This window comes from Erinaceus europaeus, chromosome 17 (assembly GCF_950295315.1).
Source record: "Erinaceus europaeus chromosome 17, mEriEur2.1, whole genome shotgun sequence".
Lineage (NCBI taxonomy): Eukaryota > Metazoa > Chordata > Mammalia > Eulipotyphla > Erinaceidae > Erinaceus > Erinaceus europaeus.
Window position 1 is genome coordinate 66,623,021 of NC_080178.1, and position 12,630 is coordinate 66,635,650.

At 42.6% G+C, this 12,630-nt stretch overlaps 2 protein-coding genes across 2 annotated transcripts; one reads left to right on the forward strand and one right to left on the reverse strand.

Annotated features, from left to right (window-relative positions):
- Positions 1–1,569: 1,569 nt before the first annotated feature.
- Positions 1,570–2,536, forward strand: LOC103122818 (olfactory receptor 52D1). Its single transcript, XM_007533439.2, has one exon. It carries the CDS (start codon positions 1,578–1,580, stop codon positions 2,532–2,534), a length of 957 nt encoding a protein of 318 aa, XP_007533501.1. The 5' UTR covers positions 1,570–1,577; the 3' UTR covers positions 2,535–2,536.
- A 5,967-nt stretch (positions 2,537–8,503) lies between these two features.
- Positions 8,504–10,365, reverse strand: LOC103122882 (ubiquilin-1-like). Its single transcript, XM_007533499.2, has one exon. It carries the CDS (start codon positions 10,239–10,241, stop codon positions 8,691–8,693), a length of 1,551 nt encoding a protein of 516 aa, XP_007533561.1. The 5' UTR covers positions 10,242–10,365; the 3' UTR covers positions 8,504–8,690.
- Between the last annotated feature and the right edge of the window lie 2,265 nt (positions 10,366–12,630).

Below are 12,630 nucleotides of genomic sequence, written 5' to 3' on the forward strand. Positions count from 1 at the left end.
TACTGAACCATAGACCTTTTGCAGTTTAGATTTCCAAGAGAGACACAGTATCAAACTACAGGACCAGAACTCAAATTCAGCTTTTCCAGAATGCTTTGTGGGTTACCAAGCATGATTGCATGCAATTACTAGCTAGCTTTCCACAGCAAAAAAAAAAAAAAAAAGATTCCCTCGCTAGAATTTCTTCTCTGCTAGAAAGTAGAACACACTCCAAATTTCTTTCTTAATCTGTCTCTATGAGCACTTGTCATACTGACTTGACCTTAGTTTCCAACTGTAACACAGATGGACTTCGATCTGGCTACGATGCCACAGGAGGGAATGATGTCTCCACAGCTGGCATATTTGCCTTATCTCTTGCTTTGTTCTATCATGCCCTCTATAAACACTGAAACCACTGTGGATATCAATATGAAACATGCAAGCACATCCACACTGCCTCATCTCTTTCTAAACCTTTCAGGGGAGGTATAAGAAGTTATTCAGTGTACATAGTAGAAGATGCACTGCAAACAGAAAATACAGTGGCTATGTTATTATATAAATAAGTCAGAAAGTAATTGGTATGTTATTGGAAGTTATCAGAAGTGAGTTGTTGATGAACAGTCAAAATGTCTGCATACAATTATAAACAGAGGATAAATTATAATTATATGAAGACATACTTTCTAACAGTGAGTTTTGCAAAGCAGTTGAATATAGATGATAGATAGGTAGGTAGATGATTAGATAGGTAGATAGATAGATAGATAGATAGATAGATAGATAGATAGATGATAGATAGGAAGGACTGCTAAGGATCCCAATGAAGAAAGAGATGACTTGTGTAAGACAAAAAAATTCACTAGAGCTTGAAATACAAAGAATAAGAAAATAAAGAAGATTCTGTGGTAATAAAAACATCCATGAATTTAGAGGCAAGGTATATCCCTGGATGTGGATCCACTAAGGTTAGTTAATATTGTGCAGGGTGGGGAGTCGGGCAGTAGCGCAGAGGGTTAAGTGCACATGGTGCAAAGCACAAGAACTGGCGTAAGGATCCCGGTTCGAGCCCCCGGCTCCCCACCTGCAGGGGAGTCGCTTCACAGGCAGTGAAGCAGGTCTGCAGGTGTCTAGCTTTCTCTCCCCCTCTCTGTCTTCCCCTCCTCTTTCCATTTCTCTCTGTCCTATCCAACAACGAAGACATCAATAACAACAATAATAATAACTACAACAATAAAAGAAGGGCAACAAAAAAGGAAAATAAATAAATAATTTTTTTTTAAAAAAAAGCTTTTAAGAGCACAAAGTGGCCCTGGAGGTGGTACAATTGATAAAGTAATAGCCTCTCATGTGCGATGTCCTGAGTTCAGTCCCTGACATGTCATGTATTAAAAAAAAAAAAGGAAAAAGACCAAAGCCCCAGAGGTCCAGAAATACTGTGTTTTTAAGATTCATGAAAAAGTTAATGAAAATATTTTTTTCAATCTAGAAATATTGTTACAAAAAAGCCCTCATTTCATACCAGTGATTCAAATTATGGATGTTACAGGGCAGGGATATCTTCACCTCCTGGATAGAGCTCTCTATCAAGAAGGATGTCAGACCCCAACATCAGTGTTGGCAGCCTCCCAGCAGCTCTCTTCCTGACCGGGATCCCTGGACTGGAGTGGGCCCACAGTTGGATTGCCATCCCCTTCTGTGTCATGTATCTGGTAGCGCTGGCTGGCAATGCTGCCCTTATCCTGGTCATTGCCTTAGACAGTGCTCTTCATGCACCCATGTACCTGTTCCTTTGTATTCTTTCACTCACTGACCTAGCTCTCAGCTCCACCACTGTGCCCAAAATGCTGGCCATTCTGTGGTTCCATGCTGGTGATATTTCCTTTGGTGGGTGCCTGGCCCAGATGTTCTGTGTCCATTCTATCTATGCTCTGGAGTCTTCGGTTCTTCTTGCCATGGCCTTCGATCGGTATGTGGCTATCTGCAACCCACTAAGATACACAACCATTCTCAACCACATTGTCATAGGCAGAATCGGTCTTGCTGGGATATTCCGTAGTGTGGCCATTGTGTCCCCTTTCATCTACTTGCTAAAGCGACTGCCCTACTGTGGGCACCGTGTCATGGCACACACATACTGTGAGCACATGGGCATTGCTCGACTGGCCTGTGCCAACATCACTGTCAATATTGTCTATGGACTGACTGTGGCTCTTCTGGCCATGGGTCTCGATTCCATTCTCATTAGTGTTTCCTATGGCTTTATTCTACGTGCCGTCTTTCGACTTCCATCACGTGATGCCCAGCATAAGGCTCTGAGTACCTGTGGTTCCCACCTTGGGGTCATTCTAGTCTTCTACATCCCTGCCTTTTTCTCCTTCCTCACCCACCGCTTTGGCCAACACAGAGTCCCCAAGCATGTGCACATCTTTCTGGCTAACCTTTATGTGTTGGTGCCTCCTGTTCTCAACCCAATCATCTATGGAGCTCGGACCAAGGAGATTCGGTCTCGACTTCTAAAACTGCTTCACTTGGGGAAACTTTCACTATAAATCTGGACAGGACAGAGATGTTCACATGAGAGGAACCAAAAGAGAAAGTTAGGGTCAGGGAGGCAATACAATGGTAGAGTACAAGACTTTCACAAAAGAATTCTAGGTTTAATCCCAGTACTACCAATAGAGCTGGTTAAAAAAAAAAATCAGGGAGTCGGGCGGTGGTAGCACAGTGGGTTAAGTGCATGTGGTACAAAGCGCAAAGACCTGCGCAAGGATCCCAGTTCGAGCCCCCAGCTCCCCACCTGCAAGAGAGTCATTTCACAAGCGGTGAAGCAGATCTGCAGGTATCTTCCTCTCCTCCTCTCTGTCTTCCCCTCCTCTCTCCATTTCTCTCTGTCCTATCCAACAACTGTGACATCAGTAACAACCACAATAATAACTACAACAATAAAAAGGCAACAAAATGAAAAATAAATAAATTTTTTTAAAAATCAGATGATTGGAGAATTCAATATTCATAATGAACATACTACAAACTTGAGGTTCTTGAGAAATTCACTCCAAAAAGGTGATAATATTTTTACTGCAGGGATGTATGTAGATATGGAATTATCCCATCAACATTTGTTGAAATTATTCTTGCCTCACTGGAAAGTCTTGGTAACCCTGTGAAAAGAAACTGACCATAGATTTTTGGGCTTCCTTCTGACTCTCGATTCTACTCCAATTGTTAATACTTACATTAGTTCAGCAATGTGTTGATTTACAATAAATCTTGATATCAGGAAGTATGAATGCTTCTTTTTCAAGACTGCTTTGGCTATTCTGTGTTGATTCTTTAGTCTTTTCTCTCCCTCTCTCTTTGACCAAGAAAAAGTGAGGAGAGAGAGAGAGAGAGAGAGAGAGAGAGAGAGAGAGAGAGAGAGAACTGCAGCTCTGCTTCACCACTCATAAAACATTCCCCCTGCAGGTGGGAACCAGGGGCTTGAACCCAGGTCCTTGCATACTTTAATGTGAGCACTTAACCAGGTGCAACACAGCCTAGTCCTTCGTTATTCTATGTTCTTACAAGTTACAAATACATTTTGGAAGCTCATCAATACCAGAATAAAAAGGAAGTTGGTAGTTTGATGCTTTAAAGCTTGAAACCTGAGAATAATGTGAAGAGTATTAACAACATTAAGACTTTGAATGTTGGAATACAAGGGCCTTTCAATTTACATTTCTTCTTTCAGCTATATTTTTATTGAAGAGGCATTTATTCTATAGTAGGCTTTGAAACTTTATCCTAAAATTATATATATATATATATATATATATATATATTCTAAGTTTTCAATTCTGTTTCATTGTATATATATTTTTATTTCAAATACAACAAAGCCTTAGTTACTATATTTATACACATTGTTTTATATATATATATATATATATATATGATTTAATATTTCTTAGTATAGCTTGAAGTCAAGGAGCATGATTCCTCCATTTTTTTTCCTTTTTTTCTCATTAGTTTTTTTTGATATTCGGTGTATTTTATGGTTCCATAAACTTGTTCAGGTTTATTTTGTATGCAAACATGTAGTCTATCCCTGAGAGTATTTTGTGTGCTTTGAAAAGAATGTGAATTCTTGTGTTTTGGTGTGAAATGATCTGTTACTATTAAGTTCACACATCTAATTTATCATTTAAAATATTTTTTCCTTGGTGATTTTTTTTTAAGCTGAGAGGTTTTCTCTACCACTTTTAACTACTGTTTTGTTCAGTCACTGGGACAGAGAACCACAGTACTGGAGGCTCCTCTGGTATAATAGCAGCTTCAGTGATTGTCTATCCAGTGATCTTTCTATTGCTGTAAGTGGGGGTGTTAAAGCTTCCTAATATTATGGCCCTACTGCCAGTGCTTCCCTTCTCTAAGATTTGCTTTGTATATTTTAGATATGCTATGTTGGATGGCTCTATGTTTATAATTCTTCTACCTTCCTATTGTAGCAATTTCTTTTGTCCATATTTGAATCTTTTTTAATTGATTTAATGATCAGCTGGAACATAGGATAAGAGGAGTATAATTCCAAACAATTTCCACCACTAGGGTTCCACATCCCATCCCCTCCATTGGGAAATTTCCAATTCTTTATCACTTTATCATAATAGTCCCAGGATCATTATGGGGTGCAGAAGGTGGAAGGTTTGGCTTCTGTAATTGCTTCCCCATTAGACATAGGTGTTGGCAGGTGGATGACTACAAGTCTATTATATCTAGTGTAGTATGGCATTTCCTCAAACAAACTTCTCACTGGAGTAAATTTTTTTCTGTCACTTTACCTTAAATCTACATTTGATTTAATAGCTTAAGTGTGTTTTCATAAAAGGCTGTCTTCTGTCTCCAGAGGTAAGGCACAGGACTCATAGAATCTGTAATTCCTATATGTAGATTATTACCTTCCACATTTTTGCCTTCTTCTCCCTCCTTAACCATTACTTAAGCAAGTTCCAATGCATGCTCCTGACTTTCTGGTTAATTTCTATGCACTGGTGTCCCATGTATAAAATCTATCCGCCTATAGGTTTAGAACAAAGGAGATTGAGAGTCAATGTCTAAAACTGCTTCACTTGGGAAATATCTTTGTGAGTTCTGAGAAACAATTAAAAAATGATGAAGCAAGTAGGGCACCAAAGTAAAAACCCTGTGGTGAGCGGGAGGGTGGATATGTGGCTTCCTGGAGGTGAAGGAAGGGTGCAGGTATCTCTTCTTCACTATCACCCCTTTCCTTCTGAATTTCTGACTATCTCTACCTAATAAATAAATAAAGATAATTTAAAAATTAAAAATGAGAAGGCAAGAAAAAAGACAGGATAATTGTGGATGAATTTATAAGTATGGGAGTCTGTGAGGTGAGGAGGATGACATGACATTGGAGTAGCCCAGGAAGGAAGAGAAATGTGTAGATAAGTTGGTCATATTAAGAATTGCACCGAGAATATTTCTTATGCATCTCTGAATTGTCCAGAGAAGAATCAAATGGAAATGGAAGATAATGTTTATTATCTAACACTGAATATCAGGAGAAGAAATCCATAATGAATGTAGAAAACTTACATAACTGACATGTAAAATGTTCAGTTAATTTACTAGCCATGTTATAACAATTCTAAAATATACCAGCACTTTCAATAGAGATATTGCACATTAAAACTGTATTTTTATGATTATCAGCTTTAAAATTCATACCTTTTAACCATAAAATTCAAAAATTTACCCTTCCTGAAGATATAGAAGTCTCTGTTCAGAATTAAAGGTATTTCACATTTTGTGAATGAAGTAGTTTGAGAGATGACCCATCTAATTCTTGTCTTAAATCATGGGGGCTGAGACGACCCGACCAATGTGTCCTGGAGCCCCGCTTCCCCAGAGCCCCTCCCCACTAGGGAAAGAGAGAGACAGGCTGGAAGTATGGATTGACCTGTCAATGCCCATGTTCAGCAGGGAAGCAATTACAGAAGCCAGAATTTCAGCCTTCTGCATCCCACAATGATCTTGGGTCCATACTCCCAGAGGATTAAATAGGAAAGCTATCAGGGGAGGGGATGGGATACAGATGTCTGGTGGTGGGAATTGTGCAGAGTTGTACCCCTCTTATCTTATGGTTTTGTCAATCTTTCCTTTTTATAAATAAAAAATTTTTTAAAAATCTTGGGTGCTAGAAAGTGGCACACCTGGTTGAGCTCTGGTGTTACATGGGGTAAAGACCCCAGTTCAAGGCCCCAGTCCCTACCAGCAGGGAGAAAGCTTCATAAACAGTGAAGCAGGGCTACAGATGTCTCTCTTTCTCTCTTACTGTCTCCCCCTTCTTTCTCAATTTCTGTCTCTATCCAATAAAATAGATTAATGATAGATGATGCTATATAGATAGATGACAGTAGATAGATAAATAGATAGAGTGATAATAGGCAGATCATAGAGTTCTAGCCATAAAGAACTCTAGCTGTGGAGATAGTTCATACACAGAGAACTGTTTCAGAGTGCTCCAGTCATATTTGTAGCCTGTTGTAATCAGCCTAGAAAGTTCTCCCAGTGCGTCCTAGGACCTCATCTCTCCAGAGCTCTACCCCACTAGAGAAAGCTAGAAACAGGCTGGGGGTATGGATCGACCTGACCTGCTGACACCCAAGTCCAAAGAAGCAATTACAGAAGCCAGAACTCCTATCTCCCACATCTCAAAAACAACTTTGATCCATACTCCCAGTGGGGGAGAAGTGATTGGAGGAAGAGGGGAAGAGGGCTCTGAACCCCAGCTCCATTAGGACCCACTGAGAAAGGAGAAAAAGGGGAAGAACACTTAGAAGTATTAATATGATCATGAGTGGCTTGGAGGGGAAGAGAGGACTGGACCTGGAAGAAAAAGGTGGCAATTATGTACAAATCTAAACAGATAGATGTAGAGACGATAATTAACCCATGTGTACAACCTTAGGAGAACCTTGGTGGTTTGCATTGGAGGGATTGGGGATTCAGAACTCTGGTGGTGGGAACGATGTAGAATTATACCCCCGTTGACATGCAATTTTGTAAATCAATATTAAATCATTAATAAAAAAGAGTTTTCCCCAAAGTTCTAAACATTGCTAAGTCTGTCACTGCCTCTGTGTCTCACACACACATTTTCTTGTATAGGTGATAATAAAAGAATGATTATTATTCCCTTTGAGCCCTGAAGAAGTTCTCCAGATTACCACTCACTCCACCTCCTAATTGCTACTGTAGTTATTTATTGGTAGCTAATAAAAGAGCCTAGCATTTTTCCAGAACAAAAGGGGAAACAATCTTTGATAGAAATAGAGGATGAAGTATGAGGTGGGGACTTAGAACAAGATCCTGGCTTAGACAGAGTAAAGGGAGAGTCATAGGAAGAGAAGCATCTTTTCTTACCATGTCCAGAAAGCGTAACTAAAGGTAGAGAAGGAAACATACTGAAACCGGGTAGTTTCCATAGGTGAAAAATCTGGAAAAGTCAGCTTGTGGCTTCCCAACATGTACAACAGTCAGAATTCCTACAGAGTCACTCAGGGATTGGAACAGAGGTGACTTGCAGTGGTGACAATTATGACGGGGGTTGGGGGGTGGGGGAGCTATGAATTAGGCAACCATTTAAGCAAGAGTAAAGATACTAAAAAAAAAAAAAAAAAAAAAAAAATTAAAAAGACTCAGAAATTCCTTCACCTTATGCACAAAGTTAGAAAATACTATGTGAATAGGGGCTTGAGATCAGAGAGTAAATGCCAGACTGGAGACCATACAGCATGATCAGTCCCTCCTCACAGTATTTTTTTTTTTTCACCAGAGCACTGTTTAGCTAAGACCTACAGTGGTGTGAGGGAATTGAACCTGGGACTTTGAAGCCTCAAGCACAAGAATCTCTTTGTATAACCATTATGCTATCTATCCCCACCTCAATAACATTCTTTTTTTTTCCTCCAGAGTTATCACTGGGGCTCAGTACATACAGTACAAATCCACTGCTCCTGGCAGTTATTTTATTGGATAAGACAGAGAAATTGGGAGACGGGCTGTAGCGCAGCGGGTTAAGCGCAGGTGGCGCAAAGCACAAGGACCGGCATAAGGATCCCGGTTCGAACCCCGGCTCCCCACCTGCAGGGGAGTCGCTTCACAGGCGGTGAAGCAGGTCTGCAGGTGTCTATCTTTCTCTCCCCCTCTCTGTCTTCCCCTCCTCTCTCCATTTCTCTCTGTCCTATCCAACAACAACATCAATAACAACAACAATAAAAAACAAGGGCAACAAAAGGGAATTAAATAAAATAGATATTTTAAAAAATTTTTTAAAAGACAGAGAAATTAAGAGAGAAGGGGGAGTAGAGAGGAATAAAGAAAGACAGACACCTGCAGGCCTGCTTCCCTGCTCAGGGTCCTTGAGTTTTGTACTATGTATGCTTAACCAGGTACAACACCCCCACCCCCAATAACATTTTCTTTGAACACCTACCCCCAAGAATTGATGCCAATATGAGATCCAAGCAATCATTTTAATGTAGGGCAGGCTTGGGCAATAAAGGAGGGGGGTTTTAAGTGCATTCATGATCTAAGTAGGAGGAATTCCCAAAATAAGCTTCTTCCTCTCATCTTCCCTTCCTTCTCCTTCCTTTTCCTCCAGCTCCATGAGGTGGTGCAGGGTGGACATCAGCTGGAGGAACTTAGGCTTCCAGTGCCCCCAGCAGCCTTTCAATAGCAGCGTGGATGTCTCCACTGGTGGCCTTCAGGGCCTGAAGGTTGGCATCGTGGTTATCAAAACCCATGGCCTTCAGATGTTCCAGTTCTTGCTGATAGCAGCCTTCAGCAAGGAAAGGTGGTGAGGGCTGCTGAGTGGACGGGGAGCAGGCATTGGCCAGAGCATGGAGAAGCTGAAGAACAGCCAAGGCAGGCTGCACAGAGTCTGTTCCACGGTCCTGTCTGGTTTCACGGGTCCCTTTAGCCCTCTCTGGTCTGCCAGGGGCCCACAGGTAGGGCCCCAGTTCCGGTACTTCTTTAGACAATACCTGCAGCCCCTTCTCTATCTGGATCAATGCCTGCAGTGCACGCGGGTTGGTGAGAATGGGAAGCAGTGGGATGTGGTGTCTTAGGGGGCTGCCAGTCGCCAGCTGATGGAGCAGAGATGGATTCTGCTGCAGAACATGCAAGGCTCTACGCAAGGCAGAGGGGGAGGGTCTCCGCTGGCAGGTACCAGGAACTTTCCCCTTGGACTGCTGGCTATCCTGGGAGGGAGCATCCTGGCCTGAGTTGGAGAATAGCACACCATTCTTACACCCTGCGTTGGCTTGTTTTGAGGCCATCCCTTTGGGCTGGGTGCCTGCTCCTGCACTGACCTCAGGCAGAAATATTCTGGTGGGTGTCACCGCTGTGGGGATAGTGGTGGCAGTTTCAACGCTTCTGTAAGCATTGCATTCCCCTCTGCCAGCCTCTGGACCTACACTGTGGCCTTTGGAAGGAACCATTGGGGCCAGAGTAGTGAGCATGAGTTGCTGGACATCAGAGCAGATGGGACGCATAACGTTGTCACCACTTGGCACTGCCTTCAGGCTCTTATCTAAGCCCCGCTTGTCGGTCTGCTGGATGTCCTGGTGCCGAGCTGTGCTCTGCACTGTTTCTGGAACTTTAAGAGCCAGCTCAGCTTTCTGACCTGGCCTTGAGGATTCGGGAACATGGCTGGCGTTGTTTGGTTTCTCGCTTGCCATGCCTTGGACTAGAGAGTCTTCCAAGAACTGCACCACTGTCTCAGGGGTTGACATCAAGAGCTGAGCCAATTGACAAAAGAAGTCGGCCAGATCAGGTGAACTCCGGACCAGTCGGCGCAGTCTGGAAAGCATGCAGGTGCCCTCAGAGGTGGGTACCTCAGGGTGTTGGTTGCCTGACTCAGTAGGGCCTGGCAGAGCCCCAGGACTTGGTGGAGGTCCCTTCAGATGGGTCCTTACTACCAAGTGTACTGTGGTGCCATCATGGATACCACGCTGGCACAGTATGTCTTGGTCCCGGAGGATCTTTCCAGTGAAGATGAGTACCAGGCGGTCAGTGTCACAGTGAAGGTGTTTGGAGATCTGTTTCTTCAAGTGGTGGACACTACAGTTTTTAGACAAAAGGAACTCCTGGCAGCCCTGTGGGGTCTTGACAGACACTCTAATGATGGGTGACAGAGGTTCCCGAGCAGACACCAGCCGGCTGTCCCCTGCTTCTTCCCGAGCCTGGGCCATCCTTCCTTGAAAACAGATTGAAAGGCCACCTGAGAACCTGTAGAAGAAGCTCAGGTGAAGCCCCAAGCACACTGGGTACAGGGGCCAGCTGGTGTCCAGCTATAACTGTGCCCACACCCTGAGGACACCTCCCAGTGTCACCCTGCAGCCACCTGGCTCCCACAGCGGTGGCAGCTGCCCCTCTCCAAGGTGAGCCTGAGGGGACACAATGTCAGTGATGAGATCACAGTTAGAGACAGACCCAAGTGGGGGAGGGTAGAGACCTCCTCGCCTGACTGTGGTCAGATCTTATGGCTGAACTCCAACAGCAATAGAGAGAACGTTTAAAACTCCTCTCTACACACAGTTGGTTTTGGTCTTTAGGTTACACAGTTGTCACCAGTCTTTACACTGTAAAATCAAAGAATCATATACTTGAGTATCCCCTCTCCGTGAAGTAAGAAGATAAAAGACAGTGGATGATTTCACTCAGATGCAGAATATAGAGAATTGAAACACATGAACTTGTAGAGGAGGCAAGGGAGGAGTCAAACTAAGACTTTGCGGAACTACACCTCTGTAATCTTATCATGTGAAGCACTAGGAAATCATTAAGCCTTTTAAAGCTCATATACTTGAGTCTGCAAAATAATTACAGCTAATAGAAAAGACACCAGTCAAAGATCTTAGGGTGTGTTGATTCCTTATTTGTTTGTTTGTTTTTTGCCTCCAGGGTTATTGCTGGGGCTTGGTCTCTGCACCAAGAAGCCGCTGCTCCTGGAGGCTATTTTTTTTTCCCTTTTGTTGCCCTTGTTGTTTTATCATTGTTGTAGTTATTATGGTTGTTACTGATGTCATTGTTGGATAGGACAGAGAGAAATGGAGAGAGGAGGGGACGAAAGAGGTGGGAGAGAGAAAGATAGACACCTGCAGACCTGCTTCACCATCTGTGAAGTGACCCCCTTGCAGGTGAGGAGTCTGGGGCTCTAACCAGGATCCTTACTTTGGTCCTTGCGCTTTGTGCCATGCTGTGCTACTGCCTGACCCCCTGGTGTGTTGATTCTTGTTATCTAATGTCTGCTCACCTACCGTGTAATGGCAGTGGTCCTGTTAAACTCTCAACTCCATGCTTCTGCAAGGACAGAATTAAAATCTTGACAGTCCATTCAGCCACATCTAGGTCTCCTAAACAGCTTACACTTCTGAAGCCCACAAGATTGACTTACCCAAAGAACTTGTAAACATAGTTGCTCTCAGATGAGCTGTGATTTAAAGGAGATTTAGAGACAAGAGAAGTTCTGAGAAAGTACTTTTTTTTACTCTGAATCTTTATGACTTAACAATTATTAAAAACAACAGGGGCAACAAAAAGGAATAAATATTTAAAAGAAAACAATGATTAGACTGAAAGTAAACTTTTAAGAGAGGATTGTAGGAGGCTGGGCGGTAGTATACCCAATTAAACAGAGTACTAAGCGTAAACATCTACACAAGAATAGAGCCCCTGGCTCCCCACCTGCAGGAGGATGCCTCACAAGCAGCAAAGCAGTTCTGCAGGTATTGTTCTCTCTCCCTTTTTATCTTGCTCTCTTCTCTCAATTTCTCTGTCCTGTCAAATAAAATTGAAAGGAAAAAAAAAAAAGTCCACTAGGAGCAATGAATTGGCAGTGTTGGCACTGAACCCCAGTGATAACCCTGGAGGAAAAAAAAAAAAAAAGACAGTTGTCACTGGGATTGGTATTTTTTTTTCTAGATGTAAAGCAAAATATAGAAGCTATCTCTGGCATGTTCTGACCCTCCAGCAAAGTCTGAGAAGTGTAGCGGTTACATAGTATATATCAGGCTGCCTTAGCTGTTTGCCTTTCTAGTCTTGACCCTTTCTCTGCTTCTAGAATTTCCATAGTCTCTATACAATTAGAATCTGGCTGCCTAGAATGGCACCTCCAGAAGATTCTACCAGATGTAGAGAATGGGGCATCGAGGCCCCTCTAAGATGGCCTAATTTATAGTGGATTGATATGCTTTCTGAAAGTTCAAACAATTTGACTCTGTATCTTGCCTGTCCAACCAGCATCAGACACACTGTAATTTCTGATTTTGGAAGACCAGAAAATTTCACAGTGATTCTCAAGGTTGGCTTCCACCAGCCTGGTTGGCATCTCCTGGTAATGGCCGCTCACAATAACTTCTGTGGTACATATATTAGCAAAACCAGTTACTTTGTGGAACTGCCTTCACATTGGCCTTAGTGGAATTTGTTGTTCAAGTTAATGTTTCTGACTATAACAAATAGTGTATATCAGGGGCTTGAAGAACATCCCAGGGAACAATTAGCTGGAATCTCTCTCTCAGTGTTCTTAATCCTATCTCCCCTCCCTCTATCTTTACCTCTAAAGCGAACTGTTGCTTA